This window comes from Myotis daubentonii, chromosome 3, assembly GCF_963259705.1.
Source record: "Myotis daubentonii chromosome 3, mMyoDau2.1, whole genome shotgun sequence".
Lineage (NCBI taxonomy): Eukaryota > Metazoa > Chordata > Mammalia > Chiroptera > Vespertilionidae > Myotis > Myotis daubentonii.
Window position 1 is genome coordinate 213,246,061 of NC_081842.1, and position 27,692 is coordinate 213,273,752.

Below are 27,692 nucleotides of genomic sequence, written 5' to 3' on the forward strand. Positions count from 1 at the left end.
AGATGCTAGCTGTTGTTATTAATGAATGTCCTGTTAGTGCCACAAGAAGAGTCGCCCAGGGCATGGCAGGGGCTGGCAGCGTTTGGGAGTTCTCTGATGTTCATGTTTGCAGGAAGGGTAGTCAGCGAAGGCTCCAGAGAGGAGGTGACACCTGATGCAGGTCTTGACGGACAAAGAAGCCTGCCCCAGGCAGCCGGTGCCTGGCTCACACGTAAGGGTTTGCGGAATATACACGTGACACCACGGTCACGTGCTTGTTTGGGAAACACAGGCCCCGAGACTCCTGAGCGATCTTTCTTGCCCATCATGGGCTCTTACAACCCCTCCCTGCAGACACTCCCCCGGCACCAGCACTCACCCACCCAGGCAGCTCCCCTCGGTGGTTTCAATGATTTTTAATAGGAACTCTCCTGTGTCTGTCTGTCCCTCTCTCCAGAGACACGGGGACATGCAGGACAGGGTGACGCAGTACAGTGTGTGGACATGTCACTCCCTTCCCCCTGCCCAGGGTCAAGTAGAGGATGGCGCTGTGGCATCCATGCCTTTCCCGCCGCCCGGGAGGTCTGCCGAGTCACCATCTGCAGGGACAGCGTGTGGCTCCCATGACAGAAGCCAGGGAAGAAGGGGTTTCCACAGTCCCGGCTGAGGACTTGAGTCTGACCCAGGTCTCGGTGTCGGCCCTGAAGCTTGAAGCAGAAGATCCCAGGGCTGCCAAGAGTGTGGGAGCTCAGGGGTGTGGCTCCATGCCCCTAGAGCCCTCGGGGCAGCTGGGTACGCCCCCGTCTGCTCACGTGTCACTCATGGGAGGACCGGAGGAAGGGGCTGGGTTTTTGAGGAAGACAAGTGGAAAAGTGAAATCGAACCAACAGCTTCCCCCGGGGCTGGGTGCAGGGCACCAGGAAAGTCCCAGCCCAGGAGGTGTCCTGGCCCCTGGCCGGCGGCCCAGGCTCTCCAACGGCAGCTCCAAGAGCAATGGGAGGTCAAGAACCTGGAGGCCGGACGGGGTTCCTGGGACCTCGGGCAATGGTTGTTGGCAGAGAGGAAAGTGTCCGCAGTGGCTGGGCCGGGCCAATTAGGGATCGACGAAGGAGACGGCGATGTAGCGGGTGCCCTTGGTGGTGGGGAGCCCCTCGTGGTAGTGCGTGAGTCTCCCGGGGTGCATGAGGGCCCAGCCCTTCCGTGGGGCTCGGATGGAGCAGTTGTAGCGCAGGAACCGACAGCCACCGCCCTAGGAGACTCGAAGTGTCAGTTTCCCAACAGGAAGCGTCAGTTCCCCAACAGGAAGCTGGGCCCTTCCCCCACCACCCCCTCTTCTTCCATCTGAGCCACCCCAACCAAGCAGGCTCAGCACAGCCTGCCTGGGATGCCTGTGGAGTGACAGCCATATGCGGCCTAAGGGGGTCACACAGCAAAGACCGAGTGATCAAGAGTCAGGCAGCCCTAGCTGGTTTGGCTCAGTGGATAGAGCGTCGGCCTGCGGACCAAAGGGTCCTGGGTTCGATTCCAGTCAAGGGTACATGCCCGGGGTTGCAGGCTTGATCCCCAGTGTGGGGCACGCAGGAGGCAGCCAATCAATGATTCTCATCATTGATGTTTCTATCTCTCTCTCCCTCTCCCTCTCTGAAATCAATAAGATATATATATATATATATATATTTTAAAAAAAGAAAGTCAGGCAGCCCTGGACAAAGGTCAGCCACACCCTTTATTAACTGTGACCAGCCTGAGCCTCAATTTTCCCTTCTGGAAAATGGGCATTAAATTGCACAGAGTTGTGAGCATTCAATAAGATGATACAAGTAAGAGCTTAGGGCCAGGTGTTTCAACCTTAGCACTATGGACATTTTGAGCCAGATAATTCTTTTTTAAAAAAATATATTTTTATTGATTTCAGAGAGGAAGGAAGAGGGAGAGAGAGATAGAAACATCCACGATGAGAGAGAATCATGGATTGGTTGCCTCCCGCAAGTCCCCCACTGGGGATCGAGCCCACAACCCGGGCATGTGCCCTTGGCCGGAATCGAACCTGGGACCCTTCAGTTCGCAGGCTGACGCTCTATCCACTGAACCAAACTGGCCAGGGCTCTTTTTCTTTTTCTTTAAATTGTGGTAAACTACACACAACATAAACTTTACTGTGGTAACCATTTTTAAGGGAACAGGCCAATGGTATCATGTACATTCATGCTGTTACTCAGCGTCACCACGACGGGCCAGATCATTCTTTCTTATGAGGGCTTTCCCCACTAGATGCCAGTAGCACCGACAATGTCTTCCGATACTGCCAATGTCCTTTGGGTAGGGGGGCAAAATCGTCCCCTATGAGAACCCCTGGCACATTGTCGACTCTCAGAAAACCAGGTGTTTTTATGGGTCTCCTTCACAGTGTGTAACCCGGGACTGAGTCACAAAAAACTCCTTAAAAATAGTAGCTTATGGAGTGAGTGAATGAATGGATGAATGGCTCTATAGCTGATCACACCCACAGGCCTCCCTTGGGGTCCTAAGGCCCCAGAACTGCTCCTCCTCACCCTCATGTCTTCCTGGTTTCCCCAGATTTCCCTCCAGCCACAAGCCTGGGTTTAGTCATTCCCACAGAAGCCCTCTTCCAAGAATGATGCGGACCCTGAACTTGTTACTACTAGCTACCACGCCTGGAGTCCTTACTACATATACAGTTACCTGGATGAGCTCGTGTCATCCTCACAACTGTGGGGAGGGCACTTTAAGTTTTCCCAAGAGATTGCCTGAGGCCCCCCAAGCAAGGGGGGAAGGGGCAGCAGGACCCAGGTGAGCTCATCTGGCTCCAGGCCTCCTGGCCCCTTGCTCTCTTGGGTCTAAAGCCCTCTCCCTCCTGCCAAACTGCTGAGCCCGCCCCTCCCAGGAAGCCTTCCCCACGGACCTAGCGCCCTTCCTCTCCGGTTCCTAGTTCTCTGGTGCTGGTGCCTCCTGGGCCCCTTAGCTTCAAACACCCTGCAAGCTGCTCACCAGCCAGCCCTCCCTCCTGCCTGCTCCCTCGGCCCGAGCGGCCCTGCTCACCTCGTAATCCACCCCGACCCTGTTCAGGGCGATGTTGATGGTGAAGGTGGAGGCGTCGTGGTGCGGCATCAGCGAGGGCTGCTCGTCGGGCTTGTAGCGCACGACGAAGGCCAGGTCGAACTGGGCCTGTGCCAGGGAAGAGACACAGAGAACCCGCATGAGAGGCGGCAGAGGCCAGGAAGGGAGGGTGTCCGGGGGGGCCCTCAGCGCCTGCTGGAACGTCGGCTCTCTGAGGGCAGTTTATCTAACGCTGTGTTCTCTGGGGCCTGCTACAGTGCCTGGCACAGAAAAGGTCCTCAATAGAAATGTGGGAAGGACAGGAGGGAGGGAAGGAAGGGGAGGAGGGAAGGAAGGAGAGAAAAGAGGGAAGAGAAGGGAAGGAAGGTGGAATGAATGAATCTAATCCTCACACCCTCCCAACTATCTAGGGGGATGGTCCCTTGAGGACAGGGCCCAGGTGTTTGGAGAAAACCGTGTGAAGGAGGAAGTGACAAGTACAGAAGCCAAAGAGGCATCAACAGACACATGAGTGAGGGAGCTCAGGGGACCCGAGGGAAGAAGGGCATGCTGGCCGCTGACCGGGGGCTTGTCTGGTGAGCTGGCATGGCAGTCATGGCTGCAGGGGTCAAGGACACAGAGGAAGGGCTCAAACGGTCCTATGATGTCAGAGGATAGAGGCCGAGTGGCCCCGCCTCCCCTGGCCCCAGCACCTGAGAGGAGGAGACTTCTCCCCCGCCTAGAGATCAAATATTCAGGCCTCTGCCCAGCTGGGAGCACTTCTCTCCCCCTCCCCAGCCCCTCCACCCCCGCCTGGTCCTGGCTGCACCCAGCCGGCCCACCCTGGTGTAGTAGCCGGGGTAGAGCTTCTCGGTCACGGGCGCGATGTACTCCACCAGGAACTTGTGCCACTCCCGCTCAAAGCTGATCTGGTTCATGTGGATGTCGATGGTTGGCACGTTCTCGTAGCCGCCCTGGATGCGGTTGTCCTGGAAGCGGCCCAGAGAGGGTGGTGAGCAGAACTCTAAGACGGCCCCGATTCCTGCCACCTGTCCAATCCCCTCCCCTTGACCTTGAACCTGATGGGATAAGGGCAAAGGTGAAGGGGTTTTGCAGGTGTGATTAAGGTAACTAGTCAGTCGACTTTGGTTTAATCCAAGGGGAGATGATGCTGGGTGTGTCTTCTTTTTTAATATTTTTATTGATTTCAGAGAGGAAAGGAGAGGGAGAGAGAGAGAAACATCAATGATGAGGAAGAATAATTGATCGGCTGCCTCCTGCAAGCCCCCTACTGAGGATTGAGCATGCAACCTGGGCATGTGCCCTTGACCGGAATCAAACCTGGAACCTTTCAGTCCGCAGGCCAATGCTCTATCCACCGAGCCAAACCAGCTAGGGGGCACTGGGTGAGTCTTTAAAAGAGGATCTTGGAATCCGGCCAGTGTGGCTCAGTGGCTGAGCATCGATCTATAAACCAGGAGGTCACGGTTCCATTCCCGGTCAGGGCACATGCTCAGTCCCCAGTAGGGGGCATGCAGGAGGCAGCCTATCAACGATTCTCTCTCATCATTGATGTTTCTATCTCCTTCTCCTTCTCCCTTCCCCTCTGAAATCAATAAAAATATACTTTAAGAAATAAATAAATAAGGGAGGCTCTTGGAGGGAGAGAATCTCCCTGCTGGCCCGGGAGGGGCCAGTCACCTTGAGCTCCACAGCGGCAAGGACATGCATTCTGCTGTGTGAGCTTGGAATAGGACCCCGAGCCTCAAAGGAGCACCGGCCCCAGCTGACACCCCGACTGGGGCCCTGGGAGACCCTGAGCAGAGCACCCAGCTAAGCCATACCCAGACCCCAACCCACAGAACCCGGAGATAATCAGTGGATGTTTTAATTCGCTAAGCTTGGTGATCACTGGTTACACAGCAGAGACCCATGCAGAGGGCCACAGGGCAGCTCAGGCACGAGGACCCAGGAGGCCTGGGCACTGGAGGGCAAGGACCAGCCAGACCCAGAATGCATGGCTGTGCCGGTTCCGGGCTCTGGAGCTGAGCTCCCCGACCAGCGATTAGTCAGCTGCCAGGCTGAGGTCAGCCACTCTCTGAGGCCCAGGCCCAGGGCGCATGTGCCTTTAACCAGGGGTCCTGGACTCTGCAAGAGGAGGGCAGGCAGGGGGTTCCTCCTTCAGCGGCGCCACTAACTTCTGCAGTCGGGTGCTGTCGCCTCCTCATGGCTCCTCATCCACAGCTGCCCACTCCTCCCCCTTTCCACGCCCAATCTGGGCAGGAAGCTCAATCACTGGCATAACAAACAGGAACTGGAAACCTAGCACCTTCAGGCTAAGGCAGCTCAGTCACCCAGCGGCCATGGCAGCTTAGAGGCCAGCACTCCATCCCATTCCGCCACCCCTCTACTCCTAAAGCCATCCCTCTACTCCTAAACGCAGGCGCCCCCATCTGAAGAGTCCCAGGCAAAGAGCCCGGAGGGCAGGCCTGGGTGGAGGGGCAGCCTCCCACCAGCCCCAGTCCAGGCGCTGGGGCTCCCACCTTGTTATCTCCCAGAGACCACTGGCCGTAATGCTCCATCTCCTCCACCAGCTCGTCACAGGCCGTCTCCGTGAAGATGGGGAACCAGTAGACATCCGGGCAAGGCTGGGGAGGGTGGGGACTCCGTCACAGGGGTCCAGAGTGGCCCCGCCTCATCCTCCCCCTGACCCCATGGCCCTTGGCAGAGCCCGCCGCAGGCAGGACACCTTGTGTGGTCCGTGCCCTGCCCCACCCTGGTCTCAGAGCCTCTGAGTGTCCCCCTGAGAGTCCCCAGGGAGCCCGGACTCAGGGAGATGCTGAAGGAAGACAGAACTGGAGCTCGGAGCTGGCCAAGGTCACAGAACTGCCAGTGCCAAGGCCAAAGCCACCCGAGTGTGGGCATTGAGGGGCAGAGGCCTGCTGGCTTTGGGGGAACACGGGCCATGGTCTGCAGCTGCGGCCACATTTGGGATGCTTTTCCTCTCTTTCGTGCCTGGGCCAGAAAAGAAGCCTGAGGCCCCCCGCCCTGCAGATTCCAGCTGGAAAGTGCCAGCAGGAGGACGGGGCCACCGCTGCCCCCTCCCTCGCCGGAGCACAGGAAGGGGCCCCGCCGCCTGCCCCAGGTCAGCTCGCTTCGTTCCTCTGTCCTCCGGGTGTCGGGTACAAATCCAGAGCTTCATTCCCGGGGGTGCCCAGTCCTCACCATCTCCACCAGCTTCCCCGCCAGGGCCTTCGTGTAGTTCTCGTGAATGTACTTCTCCTTCCAGTCCTGTGGGGAGGGGGGGAGCGGGATGGGGTCCTGGGAACTGGCCTGGGCCAGCTGGACTCACCCCTTGCTCAACTCCATGGGAGGCTCCAAGAGGGGCCTCCTCCCCCCAGGCCACCCACAATGTAAGTGACGGTCTGCATGCCTGGAGCAGCCGGGTTGCCTCTGTGCCCACTGGGCGCGTTGTGTTGTTTGGGCGTAAAAGGGTGCCCACGGGAGCTGGTGTTTGCATGTGTATGTACACGTGTGCACGTGTGTACAGGTCTACGTGAAGATACAGGCATGTGCCCACATCGGCCACAAGCTCACAATGTGTCAGAACACTGTCACAATTTTCTCCTCTTCTGATCACAACATTCTCAGGGGCAAGTCAGGCCGGGGCAGTATACCCATTTTAGAGCTAAGATAACTGAGGCCCCAAAGGTTGAGGCTCAACGAAGTCACAGCTGATGAGGCTCAACTAAGGCACAGCTGATTCCTCGTCCCTCCTCCACTAGATGGCGCTGCCTCTCAAAACACCCTCCTCTTCCTACTCAAACCCGCAGACAGGCCCCCTGGGGTGAAGGAAGGCAGGTGGCCCACAGGGTCCCAGTGTCAAGCTCTGAGAGGGAGGCAACTCCGGCGACAGGCTCACCGGGGCCCCTTCCACTCCCACCACTCCCTCCCGCCCGCCCAGGCCTCACCTCAGGGTTGCTGAACACCTCCCAGAGGTCATTGTGGAGGTGGGTGGTCTGGTAGCTGTCCAGGGAGAGCAGGTGGCCGAAGGTGTGCCGGTTGGTCAGGAACATGAACACACCCTGGGAAGACCAGGCCGATGAGAGACCCTCCCTCCCCTGCCCTCCCTGGGAAGGGCATGGCAGCAGCCTCCTCTGCCCACCGGGGCCACCTGGACCTGACACTGGGGATGCCATCAGGGAAGCTTCCTGGGGGACTGGATGGGAATAAAAGAACGAACGTGCCCAAGAAGAGGATGGTGTTCTGGTCCCGAAGTTTGGGGCACAGGGGGAGACATCAACGGGCTGTCACATTTATTAAAAGCCACAGAAAACATGGGGTGTGGCACAGAACAGGGTAAGGGTGTTTCCTGGGCACATACTTGGAGTACATTCAGATGGAAAGTTTTGGGGTTTTTTAGGTGTTGTCAAAAGCGTAAATAAAATAGCCCGGCGGCGTGGCTCAGTGGTTGAGCACTGACCTATGAACCAGGTCTTAGATCGATTCTGGTCAAGGGCACATGCCCTGGTTGCAGGCTCCATCCCCAGTAGGGGATGTGCAGGAGGCAGCTGATCAATGATTTTCTTTCATCATTGATGTTTCTCTCTCTCTCTCCCTCTTCCTTCTGCTCTGAAATCAGTAAAAGTAAACTTCAAAAAATAAAATAGATGGTGTAGCCCTAACCGGTTTGGCTTAGTGGATAGAGCGTCGGCCTGCGGACTGAAGGGTACCCGGTTCGATTCCGGTCAAGGGCATGTACCTAGGTTGCAGGCACATCCCCAGTGGAGGGTGTGCAGGAGGCAGCTGGTCGATGTTTCTCTCTCATCAATGTTTCTAACTCTCTATCCCTCTCCCTTCCTCTCTGTTACAAAATCAATAATATATATACATATTTTTTTAAAAAATAGATGGTGTAAAACCCGGGTCTGCTAAAATGACCCCCACAGATCCTGAGGACCAACCCGTGTGCCAGTGCCCCTCGTGTCCCCGCCAGGCCTGGCAGCCTTGGAGCAGCCCTGCTGGAACCTGAGAAGCTCCAGGGCGTATGGTGACCAGGCAGCCCACCTGCCCCATCAAGGGCCTCCTCTGACCGCCCACCCAGGGCTGACCTGCTGGCGGACGTTGGCGCAGAAGGCCATGTCGGGGTCCAGCTTGCTGTGGTGGAACAGGTCTGTCTGCTGCAGCTCAGCTCGCAGGGCACTGCCTTTCATCAGGTAGATGTTCGAGATGTAGGGCACGTTCCAGACGCCGCTGAGTGAGAGAGAGGAAGACGGAGGAGCCGCAGGCTCGTGTTGAGGGTCACAGACTAGGGGCCAGGGGCCACGGGAAGGGCATGATAGTGCTGATTGGAGTCCCCTGCCCTGGGCAATGGGCCCAGGATAATTGTTGGGAAGTCCTTCTATGTGTCTGACTGCAGTCTCCCTTGCTTCAGGTGCGGTGGGAATTTGAGGGCAATAAGGACAAGAATACTGGGGGAGGGGGTGCTGCAAGGCCAGGAAGAGGACAAATGGGGTGCCCCCCATCCTGTCGGTACTCACACACGCCGGCCCTGCACGATGTCCACGTAGTCCTCGGAGCGGGCATAGTAGCCATCTGCACTCAGTGCTCCCCAGAAGTTCGACCACAGCCTCCCATGGCGGGTCATCAACGGGGCGATGACGTTCCTAAGGAAGGGAGCGCCTCAGAGGGGTCCCTCTGCCCACTGGGAGTTCGGGGCGGATCTAACCAGGTGTGGGGAAGGGTGGGGGGTCCGTTTCAACCTGCAAGCACCTCCCTGGTGCAGGGCCCAGAGGCAGGTTTGTCCCATCTGATACCTTTTCCCTCCCACAGGGCAGCCAAGAACAGAGGGTGTGAGGGGGGTGGCTTGGTGCTTGTGACGGGGGAGGGGGGGCAGGGAGGGAGGGAAACAAGACAAGGTTGCCAGGCTGGGGCAAGCTCAGGGTAGTCGATGAGGCCAAGGCAGGGGAGGAGGACAAAGGCAGAGAAGAGCTCCCAGCAAGGGCCCGGGCCTATCCCGGGCAGTGCCAGCCCAGGAACCCCGCTCTGAGGGCCCATCTGTCTGCCAGCCGCAGCCCACCCACAGCCTCACTTGTTCTGCTCAATCAGCAGTCGCAGGATTTGGGGCTCAGTCAAGGCCACGTCGGCATCCACGCTGAAGTAGTAGGTACAGCCATGGTCCTGCCGGCACAAGTCCCTGCAGGCAGGGGGACGCAGGGTCAGTGGGGGTGGGGCTCCAGTGCCAACCTCCCCACCCAGGGTCACGGAGCTACCCGCAGCTGCACTCTCCACCCCTGCCCACCTTGCGATCACAGGGACTGGCCACGGGTCTTTAGAGAGGTTGGGCTGCCCTGGTGCAGGTTGGGACCAGCAGCCTCGAAGGCCCCTCCCAATTCCAAGCCCAAACCCTGATGCAGATCCCAAACTCTGAAGACGAAGGCCCAGAGCTTGACAACTGGTATCAAGCGCCCCGAAAACCCTGGCACTGGGGGAGCACCGCCCACAGACAGGCTCCCACTGTGCCCAGGGCCAGGGGCAAACTGGTTGTGCCTTCCTGGAGGGTGTCTGGGTACTTGTATCAAAGCCTTAACTAAGATTCACGATCCAAATCCAGCCCACTGCCCGGTTTCGTGAGGCTCATGAGCTAAGAATGGTTTTACATGTTTAACTGGTTGGGGGAAAGCGTCAAATAAGTTGCATGAGAATCACAGACATTCAAACATCAGTGTCCATAAATAAAACTTTGTTGGAGCCCAGCCAGGCTCGCTCAGGCTGCCCCAGCAGAGCTGAGGGGCTGCGGCGGGGCCCACAAAGTGGGTTTGCACAGATCCACAACCGAGTCCTTCATGGGAAGGCCGCCGACCGCGGATCTGGACGGTGCAATTCTTCTACCGTCAACATACACAATGGGGCAATCAGAGATTATTTCTCTGGTTGTCAGCACTTATTGTCTTCCGGTCCTCCAGTCCTTCCTAAACGCTGACACTGCTCAGCCCCAGCCAATCGCAAGACCGAGGCTAGTTCCCCATCTGTCAGATGGAAACACTGAGGCCCAGAGAAGGGCAGGCACCCGCCGGAGACCACCCAGCCTTCCGAAGTCCTGCCTCCCAGGCTGGGGCTCCGGACACCATGGCCCCTCTGCCCACCACTGTCAGCAGAGATAACCACATCCCCCCCGGCCCCCAACTCACGCGCCCATGTTCCTGGCATCAGCATTGGCCACCTGCACCTCGGGGCCCACCAGCTTCACAGACTGGTACTCGCCGCCATGCTCCGCCAGGAACTGCTCCACCTGAGCCTTGTGGTGCTGTTCCTGGGGAGGGGGGTTGAGGATGAGGACACAGTCCCCCCCCCAGGGACCCCCGCACCTTCTGCTGCTGCAGGCTGCCCCCTTCCTCCCCGGCACATCCCGGCCACCCGCTTTCCTAAACTCCACGCCTTTGCCCGCCCAGGCCAGACCTTCTGCCTGGAATGCCCTCCCTGGCCACCCTTTGACCATCCTCCCCTGACCAGGCCAGGTCCACAGGCCTCTTAAGAGCCTCTGCCACCAGGACAGCACCCCCAACCCACAGGCCTCACATCCAGGTGGTTGATTCCGCTGGGCCACACAGCAACCCCACCAGCCCCGGCTACTCACGTGGTTGTGAATGAAAAGCCGCGTCCGTTTCTGGGGATAGTGGAGGCGCAGGAGCCGCTTGAAGAACAGGGACAGGAACGGCGTGGGCTGTTCGATGAACACGCCGACCAGGACGGAGGGAAGAGCTTCATCCTGCGTGGAGAGGGGGCAGCAGAGTCCAGCCATGCCCAGCCACGGAGCCACCCCTGAGCCAGCGGTGTGCGGCCCTAGCAGGCAAGGGGCCTGGGCCGGGGAGCTCTGGGTAGGACGGACAGGTGGGCAGAGGCAGGGACTGGCAGGGAGGCAGGAGGCTGCCCCTGCTGGGGACCAGGAGTCGCGTGAGCCCTGACTCGGGGCGAGGACTAGTTGACGGCAGGCTGTTGGGGAGCGTGGCTGCCATGGGGTGTGATGTGGGGCCACAAATGAGGAAGAGGGTTTGTGGGATGGGGGCGGGGCTGCAGGAGGGCCTGAACGACCAGGCAGAAAAACTGGAAGGCAGGCATCGGGGGAAATGTGGAGCCATGTGTAGTCTGAGAAGGCTTCCAGGAGCAGGTGCCTGGTGAGGAGCAGGATGGAACCCCGGCCAGGGAGGTAATCCCTACCTTCCACCAAAGACAACAGTCTCTTCCAGAACCACCCATCCTCCCCCGGCCCAGCCTTACCCCGATACCCTTGAGGCTTCGCAGGCCCTCGTCACACACAGCACAGCCGGTCTCGAAGGTCCAGAAGCGCGGGATGTAGTTGCCCAGGTAGTTCAGCTGCAGCTGCGGGGACGGGGGTCTGAGAGGTGCCAGTCCCACCCCCTGCAACCCCTGAGGCCTACCTTCCTGGGCCCCAGCCCAGCTGCCACCGAGGGGGCAGGAACGTGACCTTGTTCTGGGTGGGCCTTGAAGAGAGCATGCGCATCCCCTGAGGTCACCACAGCTGAGGGAGGGCAGAGGGAGGGCCTGGCGCCCTGGTGCCTTTTCATCTCAGGATGGGCTGAGAGCTTGTAACATGCAGATTCCCGGGCCACGCCCCTTCGAGATTTCCACTGGCCAGCTCGTGGGCGGGGGCGGGAATTCTGCCTTTTAACACATCCCCCTTCCTCCCCCTTCCATTGATTGATTCTGATTCGATAGGAGAACGGGAGCCAGTCTGCCCTGTTCATGACTGACCAGGCCTCATGCCCTGGTGCAAACGTTCAATAAATATTTCTTAAATGAGCAAACGAGCCTGCCCTGGGGTGATGGAGTGTGGGTGACTTAAGGCAGCCAAGCCTGGGCCTGGGTGGGGGCAGTGGCTTCCTTTGTGTCCTGCAGTCCAGCAGGATGAACAGGGCGTCAGCGACTAAAACAGCAGGAACGAGGCTCCACGTTGAACTCAGATTTGCGGGCAATGCCTACAAGCTCTCGGGCACCAGGTGGGTGGCCCTGGCCCCAAGGAGAAGCTGACCCCCTCCCACACTCCCCAGGGCCTGGGGCCCCTCCTACCTTGGTGGGTCCGTTGCCATGAATCAGGACTGGGAGGGTGTCGTAGGCCAGGTTGCGAGCTCGAACATGGCCCATTTCAAACTTCAGCACAACCTCATCTGGGGGTGAGAAATCACAGCGCCACCCAGCGTCAGACTCAGAGGCCAAACTCAGGAGCTGACAGGCTGGGCTCAAATCCCAGCTCTCCCCCAGTGAGCAGGGTATCCCCGTAGGTTAGGATTTCACCTCTCAGCGCCTCAGTTTCCTCATCTGTAAAATGGGGATAAGAGTGGGAGGACTCTATGCCCAGTGAGCACTTAGCACCGTGCCTGGCACAGGGTGAGCATGGAATCCACAGAAACCCACATCAGTTACTGTGATTACTGATGAGAGCTGGAAGCCAGGGATGGGAGGAAGTGAAGACTGAAATATCCCAGCTCCAGACACAGCTCAGAGAAGCCCCACTGGCAGGGTCTGGGAGACGTCCGCTCCGACAGGCATGCAGAGCAGCCCTGAGTACACGCCAGCGACACAGGGCAGCCTGGGAGGGACAGGGGGCAGATCCTGGTCTGGTAGAGAGAGCCCTAATCCCCATGCTAGGACCCTCTTAGTCTGCACGTAAGACAGGAAGCTACCTTGTTTGACAGCTATATAACCCAGAGCAGCCTTTCCCAAGGCCTGGGAAATGCTGGGGCGGGAGGGCTTTGTGGTGGTGACCATGAGAGGGGAGCCCCTCTGTGCAAGCTCCTGGCCCCGCACGGGGTGAATCAGGCCCAGTTTATTAACCTGGGCTCAGGAACTCCCAGAGGCCACAGCAAAAGGGTGTGATGTCCCCACACCTTCCTGGGAGAGGGCCAGGGCTTTCCTCAGATTCTCCAAAGGGTCTATTTATACCATAAATTCACCAATCAGTGATCGGGTCCAACTTCTCTTTTCTAAAGACGGGGAAACTGAGGCCTGAGGTGTGTGTGTATGTGTCTGGCCTGAAGTCACCCAGCAAGCTAGTGGCAAAGCAATGCCATCACCAGCCAGGAATCTGGGGTCAGCCCAAGGACTTTGGAGTTTCAAGAACCAATTGGCCTTCACTTTCCAACTCCCTGCCAGGTCAGCCCCTGCCCCCAGGCCAGGAAGCCATCAGCTGGGAGGTGGAGGACAGGGGAAGGAGGTGAGGACAGGGTCGGGGGCAGGGTGGGTACCTGCTGTGGGCATTACCAGGCTGGCAGGCTGCTTCCCTGCCCTGGTGTTGGGTGAATTCGGTAAGCTGACCTCATGACCCTCCTTTTTCCACCCACAGGGACATACAGCTCTGCCCCAGGTGGTCTCTGAGGACCTGGGGATGAGGCGAGCGACCTCCCAGCACAACCCACAGAGAGGAACCAACCCTCTCGCCCCCTTGGGCTCAGGCCCTGCCTGAATGCCCCTCTCCTTCCCTCCATCCCCTCCCTGTGGGGGCTGCTCACCCAGGGCTCCATCCAGGTTCTGGAAGATGCGGCAGCGGTGGTCCAGGGTGATATTGATCCGCTCCTGCAGGAGACAGGGCACCAGGCTGCGTCAGGGACCGGCCCTGGCAAGGACAGGGCTCCACCGCACCCACTGTGGGCAGCCTGCCCCCCACCTCTGCCTCTTCCTCACCACATCTGCTTTGCCCAGTCACATCAGGGCTGCTGGGAGCCCTGGGAAGGCCAGCCAGTGGCCAAGCCCCTGGGATCTACGGGCCGAGTGGCCCCATTTACAGAGAACCAGGGGCTCTCGGCACTGGAAGGAATCTAAGGAAACAGCGGGTTCCACTGCAACAAGCACCCTAATAATAACACACACTGTTTAGCATTTGACTGTGTGCCAATCGCTATTCTAAGTGTTATATACATGTTAATTAATTTAACCCACACAACACCCTCTGGGAAAATGCCATCATCACTGCATTTGACAGATTTAAAAAACAAGGCACAGAGAGGTTGGTTAACGTGCCCAATGTCACACAGCTAGTAAGTAGCTGACTGGCATTTGAACCCAGGTAACCTGGCCCCAAAGTCCCTGTTCATGGGCACAATGCTGCCTGTTCCACTCCACTGTGTCTCATGGAACCCAAGGCCAGGCTGAGAGAGGGCAAGGGGCACTCTAGGCTCCGCCCTCATCCCAAGCAGAGCAGCTCCATTTTCATGGCTTAGTCCCCGGGCTTCTGCAGTGATGTCACTGGAGGCAAAAGGGAAGGAGGAAGGACTGCGTGAACAAAAAGATCAAGTTTATAGTTTCCACTGCACAGGCCTGACTGCTTCATTTCATCATTCTGTGGATGATAAAAACTGAGGCCCAGAGAGGGGAAGTGAATTACCCGAGGTCACACAGCACAGCATGGGTGGAGGATGGGGAGGTAAGCAGGGCAGAACCCAGGAATCCTGACACCTAAGCGCACCCTGAGTTTCCTGTCTACCCAGAGGCTCCTGGCTGGGGCTGGGGCTGCACTGGCCTGGTTCGGCTACCTCCGCTCCCCTCGATGACCCCTGCCTCTTTGAGCCAGGCTCAGCAGTGGCCTGTCAAGCTCTCATCAGCCCCTCTAGAAGCCCCCAGGCACAGTGGGTAGCTCAGCCTGTCATTCTTTTCAACGCCATCACCATCACTATCACCTGACATGAGGTTGTAAACCCCTGTCTCCCCACCTCAGGGCCATGAGGGCGCAGACCCCAACTCTCTTGTTCATTGCCATATCCCCGCCCTGCACCTGTCGGTGTCTCCCCCACAGTGGGCGCCCAATCAAGATCTTCTGAATAAATGAGTGAATTGATGAATGGATAATTGGGGGTGTCAAGGCCAACCTAGGGATTCAAGACCTACAGGGGCTGCTCCAAGTGCAGCCTGGCCCTTGGGATCAGGTCCCCCCAGCCCCACCTGCTGACTCTTACCCTCTTCTCCTTGTCCAAGAAGATCTTGGTGTAAAAGAGCTGGTCGCTGTCACTGTCCTGGCCCTCCCACTCGGCCACCAGCTTGCTGAGGCTGGGGGCATAACCGATGAAGCCTGGGGGTTGCGTGAGGACACACAGAAACAGATACTTAGCTTCCAGCCTCCAAGCTAGGGGCCTCTTCCCAGCCTCCCCTCTCCTCCATGTCCTACTCCTTTATCCACAAGCCCTGCCTCCTCTCAGAAGTCCTCCTAGATTGAGAGGAGGTGATGTTTATTGGCTGGACACAGTCTGCCAGTGAGTGTCATTTAGTGCAAGTTCCCACCGAGCCCAGAGAGGAAGACCGATGGTGCCCACTAAACTGTACCGGCTTAGATGCTGGGCTCCACACAGATGGTGAATGATGGGTTACACCAGGAGTTCCTAGAGAGCAGAGCTGGTGGGCGCAAGCTGGAGCCCTTTTCCCATAGTTACCTGGGAAACTTGGCCCAGAGAAGGGCAGAGGCTGGGCCAAGGGCACACAGCACATGGGGGCTTAAAGGGAAAAACCCACACAGATCCCTGGCTATGGGGAAGGCTGGTGAGAGGAGGAGAGAAATGGAAGAAGGTGGGCAGCCAGGGAGGGCCCTGCCCCAGGGGATCAAAGGACTGAGGTGGGGGAGGGCAGGTTTCGCCCTATGCAGATGGGTGGCTGTCAATGAGATGAAAAAGATGGGGGGGGGGCGAGTTTAAAAATTAAAGAATCAGGAATTCTACTCAGGGGAGCCTGTGTTTGGGACATGAGTGACACCCTGTGGACACTGAGGAACCTCCCGGAGGCAGCAGTGGGTACCTCTGGAGCCTGCCCAGCCCGCCAGCTCCTCACCTCCAGAGCCCAGGAACCTCTTGCCGTCGGACACCACCGGGTACTTGGCCTCCAGCCTGCGGTCGGGGTAGATGAGCTCCTCGGCGGAGAAGACCACCTGGCTCCTGGCCTGCCGGAACTTCTTCAGGAGCTCCCGGGGCCCCGAGGCAAACACCACGTCGTAGCTGCAGCCGGAGCCAGAAGACGGCAGAGGTGAGCAGGAGTGTGGAGAGGGCCCGGGAGACCTGGATCGAGGCTTCTACAATCCCCTGCTCCCAATCTAGGGAATGGGTCTGCCCTACTGTCCCTGGCCCGGCCCGCCATGTTCCCACCCCCACCCAGGACAGAGAGATGGTCCCCATAACCCAGTGGTTCTCAACCTTCCTAACGCCGCGACCCTTTAATACAGTTCCTCATGTTGTGGTGACCCCCAACCACAAAATTATTTTCGTTGCTACTTCCTAACTGTAATGTTGCTACTGTTATGAATCATAATGTAAATATCTGATATGCAGGATGTATTTTCATTGTTACAAATTGAACATAATTAAAGCATAGTGATGAATCACAAAAACAATATGTAATTATATATGTGCTTTCCAATGGTCTTAGGCGACCCCTGTGAAAGGGGTCGCAACCCATAGGTTGAGAACCGCTGCCATAACCCATGCCCTTCTCCCACTGAGAGTGTGGCTTGTCACATCTGGGCAGGTTACTCACCCATCTTTTCACCAAGATCGGGAGTGGGCTACACCAGAGGGTCTCTCCTGGGACACACAGACCCCCTAAGACTTAGACAACCTTAGCTAGAGTGATCTCCCATTTCAGATGTCCTGGGAGAACCTCAATTTAAAATATTCCTAGCCGAAACCGGTTTGGCTCAGCGGATAGAGCGCCAGCCTGCGGACTGAAAGGTCCCCGGTTCGATTCCAGTCAAGGGCATGTACCTGGGTTGCGGGCACATCCCCAGTGGGAGATGTGCAGGAGGCAGCTGGTCAATGTTTCTCTCTCATCGATGTTTCTAACTCTCTATCTCTCTCCCTTCCTCTCTGTAAAGAATCGATAGAATATATTAAAAAATAAAATAAAATAAAATAAAATATTCCTCGTGCCTGGCTGATGTGGCTCAGAGGTTGAGCATTGACCTAGGAACCAGGAGGTCACGGTTTGATTCCCGGGCAGGGCATGTGCCCAGGTTGCAGGATCGATCCCCAGTGTGGGGCGTGCAAGAGGCGGCTGAGTCTCTCTCATCATTGATGTTCCTACCTCTCTCCCTCTCCCTTCCTCTCTGAAGTCAAGAAAAAAAATATGTTTTTTTTAATTTTTTAAATAAAAATATATTCCTCTATCTCCCTGCCGAGGGACCCGCCCAGGTAGCCCCCCGGCCGCTGACCTGTCTGTGAAGAGAATGACCAGGTTCTCCTTGTCTGCATGCTTCTCCAGTGCTCTCTTCAGCAGCCGAACCTTCAGCCCTCCACCCGCCGATGTTGCCTTCTCCCCATGCCAGTCCTCCCCCAGGCCCAGAGCCTGCAGAGAAAGGCCCATTAAAGATGGTCAAGTGACCATGCATGACCAGTCTGTGTCCCATCCCTCCTTCTCCCACAGCCATGGTGTGAGCATGTGACCCAAGAAGAGCCTATCAGAGTCTTCCCTGGGACTGCTCTATTAAAATTAAGGAAAGACTGCCTTTTCTGCTGAGGCTGAGAAGCTGGTGGCCACCTTGCCACCACATACAGAGAGTATGTCTGCCAATGAAAACAAACAGGGCCTAAAGACAAACAAAAAAAAGACAAAGACTTTACCATGTTTAAACCCCCAGATCCAGCCATGCCTGAAGCAATCACCCTGTTTCAAATCTCATTCATGGGAGCAAACACAGGTTCTTTCTGGCTTAATGCCGCTCGACTGCAAGTTGTATAGGCAGAGACGTGGCTTGTGTTGTCCATCATCCCTGGTGCCTACCGTTGTGCCTGATACAGGAGGCACTCAGCACGCTCAGCTAAACGGAGAAATGCCTCCCTGTGGGCTCAGCCCCATGGGCCAGACACAGAGGACACACACCCATGACTCCAAGGACTGGGCATAGCCCGTGCTTCTTCATAAGAGTGTTTGGACAGTGAGGTCTCCAGACTGTGGGCATCCCCAAATCACCCGGGGGAGCTGTGAAATGCCAGTGCCCTCTAACCTAGCCACTCCCTCGCCTCCCCCCCACCCCATGAGCCCGTGCACACTACATTGAGCACCACCACACACTTCTCCAGTCTCACGCTCCCCACACTCTCCATCTCCAGCCCCTCATGGGTTTTGCTTATGTTTTCTCCCTCTTGCTTTTCCTAACTCATTTCCAACGTTCAGAAGTTCCCCCTGTTGCAGCTGTAGACAATCGGCTACCCCAGCCAGAGACAGCAGCAGCCCCAGGCAACACACTGAAGATAAGGAGTGGGAGACAAACACAGCAGATGATAAATAGCCCAGAGATGGCCCTAACCAGTTCGGCTCAGTGGCTAGAGCATCGGCCTGCAGACTCAAGGGTCCCAGGTTCAATTCCGGTCAAGGGCATGTACCTTGGTTGCGGGCACATCCCCAGTGGGGGGTGTGCAGAGGCAGCTGATCGATGTTTCTCTCTCATCGATGTTTCTAACTCTCTATCCCTCTCCCTTCCTCTCTGTAAAAAATCAATAAAATATATTTTTTTAAAAATAGCCCAGAGATGACTTGGGGAGTGATAAAGAAGATGTGCAGAAAGCTGAGCGAATCTGTGGAGAGACCAGAACCCCAAGAACGCCTGATAACATCTTCGTTGCCATGCTGGCCGTCACCAGCTGTGCGGTAATATCACCGGGGGCAAATGGGGAAGTCCTTCCTGGGTAAGACCCCTTACGTGGGCTGATCCCACGCCTAGTATAGTAAGTATATGGGCAAAGTATAATTACATGGGTGTCCCCACCCAGCTTCCCTTTTTATACGACACAGAATCAAACTACTGCTCCTCTGTGTGTAGAATTAAAGAGAGGTTTTTCTGGCTACCATCCACACCAAAGGAGGGGGAAGCGAAAACCTAAATACAATTACTGTCGATGCTTGCTCCTGGGAGAGGCAAAGAGAATTGAACATTACTAAGACCTCCCCGCACTAAGCCATTATGTAAGAAGTTATATAACAGATTTTTCTTTTGTGGACTGGAGCCCCTACGGGTCTGCGTACAGTAATAATCGATGGAAATCAGCTGCTGCACTTGCACCAATAAAATGATATAGTTTTAACTATAGCTTCAATAATTCCATTCGTACCTTAGAGGGAACTCCCAACAAGACAGTATTTACCACTGCTTGTGTCAATGAAAAATCACCTTCTTGGTGCTTAGGGTAAAGATAACACCACCCTTAATATTTTGGAATTACAGCAGCATACTGTATAATTATTCCAGGCAAACTTACAAACTAATTCCTTAGATGCCTGGCAGCAATTTAAAGAAAGAATTTACTCCTTTTCACTGGCTCTCCTTACTTTTGCCTTTTAGCATAACCACTATTGTCTGTCTCATTCTTGTTCTTTTTTTCTTTATTATTTTATTTTATTTTGTACAGAGAGGAAGGGAGAGGGATAGAGTTAGAAACATTGATGAGAGAGAAACTTCGACCAGCTGCCTCTTGCACACCCACTACTGGGGATGTGCCAGCAACCAAGGTACATGCCCTTAAGCAGAATCGAACCTGGGACCCTTCAGTCCGCAGGCCGACGTTCTATCCACTGAGCCAAACCGGTTAGGGCTCATTCTTGTTCTTATATGTTTAATTTTAGTCTGCAGATGCGGAATAAAAATCTTAAAAGAACCTGAGCTCTGCAAGAGGCATCTCAACATCTATTAAGAAATCAAAGCCGGGGGAATTGCCGAAAGCCAAGATCAACAGTAATTAATATAAATGTGAGAAGTCCGGTCAGAAAGCTGAATGGGGCTTTTGATATTCAGAAGGCTGACTGTCTGCATTGTCATTACCTCCTGCTGACTCAACAGCCGAAGGCAACCCCCCAAACTTGACGATCTCTTTACTGTTTCCCAAACATCACCTTTGATAAGTCTGCATTCCTAAAAGGCAATTGTGTATTCTAGTAAATAAAAGCAGATGGGAACTGCTGGAGACTCGGTGGAACTTGATCCCTAGAACTGGCTTCCCCCATAATTTCCAAATTTATATTTCTTGTCTTGTGTATTCATTTGCACGCAGCCCTTCCTCCAGGTCTTTGAACCCAGGCCACGCTGGCTGTGGTCCCACACCCTGTGGCTCCAAGTCAGTTGGAGACGGTGGACACGCAGCTCCTGGACTCCCCCTCCACTCCTCCGCTGTCTCTGCCCGACCTGGGGAGCCCCTTACCTGGATCTTGTAATTGAAGAACTGGGCTGAGCGCTTGAAGCGTCGGAACCCCTCGGTCTCCTTCGTGGCCACCGTGAGAACTAAAAGGTTGTCTAGGGACAGAGAAGGGCGTGGTAAGTGGGATGGAGGAGGAGGACAGGTGACAGGTAGGGGCAGGCCACTGTTCTTGTCAAATCCCACAGGCCGTGGCCCCATTCCCATTATAGACAAGAGCCCAAGGCCCAGGTGGGAAGGGATGTGCCCAAGATCACTCCGTTGGTTAGTGACGGAGCTGGGATGTAACCCGGGTCTCCAGATTCTCCTCCAGCGCTCCATTCACCTGCAACTGACCAACATGACAGGGAGCGACCCGAGCAGACGTGTCCGCATCTTGCACTGTGGGACTGGGCCTCTCTGGCTTTAGGGGGCTCTGGGCCAGGCACAGGGGCGGAGGGAAGGACTCGCTCTGAATGCTGCATTCTGGGAGGACCTCTCCGGCCCACGCTGGACATTAGCCCGGAGGCAGCCACCACTATCCACACTGCACCCAGAGCAGACGTTGCTAATCAACCCCTACAGACCCCTCTTGCTGAGTCTCACTCAACCTTGGATTCTCCCAACACCATGAGAACCAATGAGAGGCGGCCAGGAGTGGAAACCGCCTTGAAATCCTGACCATGGACCAGAGCAGCTGTATTACCTTTTTTTGTTTGTTTGTTAACCCTCACCTGAGGATATTTTTTCCATTGATGTTCAGAGAGACTGGGAGGTGGGGGAGAGACAGAAACATCTATGTGCGAGAGACACATGGATTGGTGGCCTCCCACATGAGCCCAGCTGGAGCTGGGATTGCACCTGCAACCCAGATATGTGCCCTTAACCAGGAATTGAACCCGGGACCCCTTGGTGTTTGGGCCGATGCTCTAACCACTGAACACACTGGCCCGGGCTGTATTACCTTTTTAACAATGGACCTCTCCCAGGCTCTGTAGTGCAGCTTCACCTGTGCAATGGAACCCATGGGAAACGACTCCCCAGAAAGCATCTCTGGGAGCCCTGGGGAAGCCCCTCCTAGACCACACTTTGAGGCTGAATCCTCTGAGTAGTGAAGGCTCTCTAGTCAGAGTTCCAGCTCTGCTCCTTACCTGCTATGTGACCTTGGGCAAGTCCCTGACCTTTCTGCCTTCCGCTTCTCCCTCCCTTGTAGAATCGGGATTAATCACAATTACAAGCCTTCTTCCCAGGCTTCTGGACTAACTCCAGGAGATCAGGCCTGTAAAGTCCTGTTGGGATGCTGGCACAGGCTAAGAGCTGTTCTGGTGACGATGAATGAGAAGCAAACGCCTTGCTCTGGCATTCAAGGCCCTTGCTGATCAGTCCGATGATGCGCTCATTCCCTTCAGGAGCGAGGGGGCCTCCTCCAACCAGAAGTCTCACCTTGTGGGCGCATCCCTCCTGCCAGGGCTCCCTCCCTGCCCTTTCCCTAACCTTCCTCCAGGTCCCAGGGCCACTGACAGCGATGCCTCTTCCCCACCACCTCTACGAAGCCTTCTCGGATTTTTCCTGCCCTCAGGGGCAGGACCCCACTTTGCAGCACTCATCAGTGTTCCACTGGGTGAGCCTTTCTTCCCTGGGGTCCAGGACTTAACACTTTCCTGGGTGAGCAGACCCACTAAGTGGTGTGACCAGGCCAGCAAAGGCAGGCGAGGCACCCCCACTCCCATCCTAGGAAGTCACGCGGAACCTAGGCTCAAAGAACTAAGGGTTGTGTCTCATGTGGTTGAGCATCCTCCCATACACCCAAAGGTCTCAGGCTCAATTCCCCAACAGGGCACACACCTAGGTTGTAGTTCAATCCCCAGATGAGAGACAACCTATTGATCTCTCTCTCTCTTTCTCTCTCTCTCTCTCTCTCTCTCTCATCAATAAGATTTGAGTCACAGGTCAAGTCGGGGCACATGCCCAGGTTGCAGGCTCAATCCCAGTTGGGGGGCGTGCAGGAGGCAGCCAATTAATGATTCTCTCTCATTAGTGATGTTTTTTATCTCTCTCCCTCTCTGAAATCAATACAAATTTATTTAAAAATAAATTAATTAAATAAATAAAAAACCATGTCCTCAGGTAAGGATTACAAAAATAAAGTGAAAAAGAAGAAAGGGGCCCTCCCAGCCTGGCAGAGCTGGCAGAGCTGGCAGAGCGGAGGGGCAGGGGCTGGCCCAGAGCAGGGGGCTGGCGCCAAGCAGCCCGGCAGGGATTGGCAGGAGTCCACAGGGAGGGCCCAGGGACCTGCGGCAGAAGGGGTGGGGTGCACTAGGCAGGTGTGGAGAGGGGAGGCCTCACGACCTGACCCTGGGGTCCAGGAAAGAGGGGCGCTTCTCACCCTTGGGGAAGGGCTCCCCCTAACACCTGCCAGGGTTGTTAAGTCCCTGCCCCGGTGAGGAGAGGCAGCGCTGCCGGCTCGGAGGCCCTGCTGTCTGAGGCCCTCTTGTTGTCCACAGGGGCTCCTGGGGACAGGAAGAGTGTCACATTTCACGATGGAAAAAGCCAGCACGTCTGTGAGATTCTGGATTCTCCATTAGATCCCGACTCCTGAAGTCAGGCAGCGAGGAGGGAGTGAGGGGGGAAGGGGTGCTAGGTCTCCAGGCTCCTTTTTGGGGTTTCTGCTTCCAAATCACCATAACAATGACGGCTAAGGTTTATGGAACACTCTCTGCTCGCCAGGCTCTGTTCGGAGCCTTTACACCTACTAAAGCCCCTCCCCCTACAGTTGGGAGCCCAGGCCGAAAGCAGGTGGGCGGGGCCCTGGTGCTGGGAAACGGAATGCCCGGGTGACGCTTGCCCTATGGGGTGCCCAGAGCTCTGACCCCGCCTGCAGTGAGCCAGGAAAAGACTCACCACGAGCCTTAGCCGACTTGGCTCAGTGGATAGTGCCGGCCTGTGGACCAAAGGGTCCGGGGTTCAATTCCAGTCCAGGGCAGGTACCTGGTCGCAGGCTCCTTCCTGGCCTGGGCCCTGGTCAGGGCGTGTGCAGGAGGCAACACATCGATATTTCTCTCTGTCTTTCCCTCTCTTTAAAAATCAATGGAAAAAATATCCTAGGGTGAGGATTAAAAATAAAAAAATAAATTAACTTAAAAAAAACCTCACCACGTGACAGGAGCTGGTGCCAGGGCGCACATGAGGCCTGACACCCAGGGCTCCGGGTCCTGCTGACCTGCTGCCCAAAGTCCAACCGTGGTTTCCCCAGGTGAATGGCCCATGATCCAGGTCAGCAGAGATGAGCAAGACAGTGGAGTGGAGTGGCAGACAGATAGCAGGCAAGTACCTCAGCGTCTGCGTGCCTGTGTCCTCGTCGGCAAAATGAGAGTAATAACCACAAAAATGTACCCTCCTCCAGAGACTCCCACGCGGGTCCAAGGAGCTGATGTCCACCAAGTGCTGAGCACCGCACCTGCCGTGGGGCTCCATGCATTCCTGTCCTAGGGGAGCTCCCCTAAGATGGGTGAGGGCCGGTTCCTGGGGGTCAGGGGCGGAGAGGAGCCCCTCCTGAGAGGCTGAGCCAGGGTGGGGAGGGCAGACACCTCTCTGGGATCCCAAGGGAAGGCTGAGGACTCAGGCTGGGTTCATTGGGCTCTGCCTGACGTCCCCTCTGTCCCAAGCAGTGCCAGCCCAGGCATGTGGTCTTGGCTCTCAAGGCGTGTCATGACACACCCAGTCTGCTCTCTGGGGAGGAGGGAATGAGTGAAGCTTCTCCCCCGCCCCCACCCCGCCACCTCCAGGCTCACGCCGGGCTTGATGTGACATGGGTCAGGCAGAATGGCAGGAGATGGGGAGGTCTAGCAGCCCCAGGTCTCCTCTTGACTCATACACACCCAGCCAGGCCTGCCTGATTCGGGGAACTTTTCTGTCCCCTCACAGTGAAGGCATGACCCCCACCCAAGTCCAGGGTCCCCTGGTCCTTCCCTCTCCATGTCAAGGCCTGTAGGGAAAGGCGCAAGGCCCGGCAGAAAGCCAGAAGCCTCTGCAAAAGGGAGAAAGGGCCATGGGAGGGCGGGGGGGAGTCTACTCTCTCCCAGACCCTCAGCTCTACGGAAATTTGCTTGTTTGGATGCTGCTTTGTGGAAGGCCTTTTTCTGTCCCCCACACTGGTCTTGGGGCTCACCTGGGACAGGGTTATGTCTCCTCCCTCAGGCTCTCTGGGAACCAAGGGTTCACAGGAATGAGCAGTGGGCCTGAGTCCCAGTCAGTGAGTTTACTTTCAACCAGCTGTGGCAGCCTGAGGCCAGGAGTTTATAACCTTTCAGAGCCTCAGTCTTCCCATCTGCAAAATGGGGCTAATGATTCCTTACTGATCAAAGTAAGGAATGGAGCAAGAGATGCACAGAGCCTCAACTTCAGAGCAACTTGACAACAGCCCCATACCTGGGACCCGCTGTCCCTTCTCCATCAATGAATGGTTATGATCTACTGGGTTATCTCGGACACCATGCTGTGGGGGCTGGCCGCCTTGTGTCTACTTTGCTCCCTCCCATCACCTGCTGGAGGTCAGGGCACCTGAAGCCTTGTCACTGATTTGGTCCCTCCCTGACTCACCTCTCTGGGCTTCCTTGTAGGGGGCTAGGTTTCTCTCATGAGATGGTCTGAGGTGGAGGGAGTTCACAAAAACAGAAGCAGAGACCCTGGCCGGTTTGGCTCAGTGGATAGAGCATCGACCGGAGGACTGAAGGTCCCAGGTTTGACTCTGGCAAGGGCACGTACCTCGGTTGCAGGCTCAATCCCCGGCCCTGATTGGGGAGCATACAGGAGGCAACCAATCGACGTGTCTCACTCACATCGATGTTTCTCTCTGTCTTTCCTCCTCCCTTCAACTCTAAAAATCAATGGAAAAATATCCTCAGGTGAGGATTAACGACAACAACAAAAACAAAACAAAAACAGAAGCAGAGGAACTGCCAGCCGAGGCCCAGGGAAAATAAAGGCTATTATAGGGTTCGTGGCTCCCAGCCAGTGAGTGGACCCTGGCCACAGGCCCTTTGCACATACCACCATCCCAGCCCTGTGCTCAGCACCTCCCTCACTGGGTTTTCTGACTGTCCTCCTGCCCTGCTGGTATACTCCAGGAAAGACGGCAGCACGGGGCCAGAAATGCCTCTGTGGGCCAGGCATTGAGCTGAACTCTCAGCAGGCCTCATCCCATGGGATCCTTGAGGGAGCTCTAGGAGTGAGGGAGTATAGCCCCTGTTTTGCAGGCTAGGACACCAAGCCTCATGGAGATCAAGCAACTGCCTTTACCAGAGACGCGTGGCCTTGGGCACAACGTGGCACAAAGAGACACACAAGAAATGGTCCAAGGGTCTGCTAACCTACTATCCCGCTCCCTCCAGTTCCCAGGTTCCCCAGGAGGGTGGGCCCAGGGAACAGAGGGTCATGGGAGGTGCGGCCAGTTCGGATCTGCTGCCGTGGGACTGCCAGGATCTACCTATGTCCTTCGGGGGCTCTCAGATGCTCAGCGGGCAGCCCTGGAGGTGGCCCGGGGAAGGCAGGGGAGAGTAGCACCCACTCAGGATAGTGGGGCCCGCTCTAACATCCCACCAGCCTCGGCGATGTGGGAGGAACACTAGACCCAGAGCCCAGAAGACCTGGGGGCAACCACTCCAGAGCTGGAAATGCCTGGTCAGTCATGGCACCTATCTGGACCTGTCTCCCCATGTGCAAACTGGAGAGGGTAAGACCCACCTGGCAGGGCAGGGCCAGGGTAGACCACGGAGAATGTAGCTGAAAGAGCAAGCAGCTCTGCAGCGGGACCGCCCCTTCCACACCCCAACCCCAGCCACCTCACCAGGTGGCCGCTCATCCCCATGATCTCTTGGCCAGCTGGGCTCTGGAACCAACCGGACGCAACTGGGTGTTAATATTGGTTCCCAAGCCCACAAGCTGCGCGTAACCTTGGGCAAGTGAAGCGACTCTGGAGCCTCAGTTTGCCCAGCTGAAAAATGGGCATAAGAGAAGGATGCACACCCGAGGGTTGCCATCAGGCTTAACTGACGCCTGGCCTCTAGTAAGGGCGCCATAAACAGTAGCCTCTGTCATTACTAGGAGCGCTATTATTTGTCTCTCTGGGCGCTGAACGGGACTTCCCTCCCAGATGTGGGAACCACAAGCCCAAGACGGGAAGTGGTTTTTCCAAGTCATCCGCGAATCAGTGGACAAGTAGCCAGAACTCAGACCACCTCCCCCGTCCCCCGCCCCCCGCCAGCCCAGGCCTCTGTAGATACCGGTCCTTACCGAGGCAGCCCCCAGATCAGCCCTCCGCCCCATCCCGCCCCCCCACCCCCATTCCCCTGCCCGCCCCGGCCCCGGCCCTCACCCTCCGGCTTGGCGTCTCCCTTCGCTTTGGCCAGAAGCAGCCAGCCCAGCGGGGCCAGGAGCAGCAGGGACCGCATCGCCAGGGTCGGGGACCGTCCGTCCGCCCCGCGGTGCGAGCAGGCTGGAAACTTCGGGACGAGGCCGGCGGTGCCGCTGCCACGCACGGGGCCCGCCCCGGGGGCGGTGCCGCGCCGGCCCCCTCCGCTCCCGGCCGCCCTCCTGGGGGAGGTTTTCCTGCAGACACGCCAGAACTGCAGCCTCGCGGTTGGAGCGGCTCCCTCTGGCCCGTCTGCGCGGCTCCCGGGTCCTGCCGCCGGCCTGCCCTCCTCCCTCCCATCTCAAGGGGCTGCTGTACCCGCAGGGAGGCGAGGGGAGAGCGGGCGAGGCAGCGATTTCCATACCCCCGATTCTGCGCCCAGGCCGGACGGCATCCATACCAAGAGCCTCGCTGCGTCGCCTCCGGCATCCATACCAAGAGCCTCGCTGCGTCGCCTCCGGTGGGGGTTACAAGAGCATCTGCCCTTGGGTCTTGCACGGGTTAATGGCGGAGCTACCTGTAGCGCACTGGGAACAGGCCCTGATAAGCCCGCAGTAGGACTCAGCTCCTAGGATTTCACTAGTCCTTCCCCAAACCCTTGGGCGTGGAGTGGGCAGGGGCCGGGGAAGACCGTGTTCAAAGGCATCCATCACACCCCTGCCCAGACTCTCCCGGCTGCTTATCACCAGCCCCTAAAACAGGAAATCCTTTGAGTTCCCTTTTTTGTCTCCTCCAGGCAACTGGAGACAGGCCAGTAAGCCAGGCCAAGTGGAACTGGGCGACAGACGGAGCTGAACAAACTGGCGGAGACATGTACAACAGTTGTATTTCAGCCTCCTGGTTCATAGGTTGACACTCAACCACTGAGCCACCCTGGCTGGCCGGGCAACACATGTCATTTTAGACCAGCGGTTCTCAACCTGTGGGTCGCGACCCCTTTGGGGGTCGAACGACCCTTTCACAAGGGTCGCCTAAGACCATCGGAAAACGCATATATAATTACATATTGTTTTTGTGATTCATCACGATGCTTGAATTATGTTCAATGTGTAACAATGAAAATACATCCTGCATATCAGATATTTACATGACGA

The 27,692-nt window shown here is 56.7% G+C and overlaps 1 protein-coding gene across 1 annotated transcript; it reads right to left on the reverse strand.

Moving 5' to 3' along the window:
- Positions 1-380: 380 nt before the first annotated feature.
- Positions 381-26,771, reverse strand: PLOD1 (procollagen-lysine,2-oxoglutarate 5-dioxygenase 1). The gene is made up of 19 exons (XM_059691231.1): positions 26,563-26,771; positions 20,217-20,308; positions 17,237-17,370; positions 15,865-16,028; positions 15,003-15,115; positions 13,563-13,626; positions 12,124-12,221; positions 11,314-11,415; positions 10,673-10,804; positions 10,227-10,348; positions 9,128-9,232; positions 8,577-8,702; positions 8,148-8,289; positions 7,008-7,121; positions 6,262-6,327; positions 5,580-5,684; positions 3,879-4,025; positions 3,040-3,165; positions 381-1,228 (listed from the first exon to the last, which is right to left on the reverse strand). Exons 1-19 carry the CDS (start codon positions 26,636-26,638, stop codon positions 1,073-1,075), a joined length of 2,184 nt encoding a protein of 727 aa, XP_059547214.1. The 5' UTR covers positions 26,639-26,771; the 3' UTR covers positions 381-1,072.
- Between the last annotated feature and the right edge of the window lie 921 nt (positions 26,772-27,692).

Excerpts from the sequence above, each read along its gene's own strand:
- PLOD1 (XM_059691231.1), bottom strand. The coding sequence starts at position 26,638 with ATGCGGTCCCTGCTGCTCCTGGCCCCGCTGGGCTGGCTGCTTCTGGCC. Across the intron at positions 17,371-20,216 it reads TCTTCAATTACAAGATCCAG|GCTCTGGGCCTGGGGGAGGA; the intron begins GTAAGGGGCTCC and ends CTTTCTCTGCAG. Across the intron at positions 13,627-15,002 it reads TCTTGGACAAGGAGAAGAGG|GAGCGGATCAATATCACCCT; the intron begins GTAAGAGTCAGC and ends TGTCTCCTGCAG.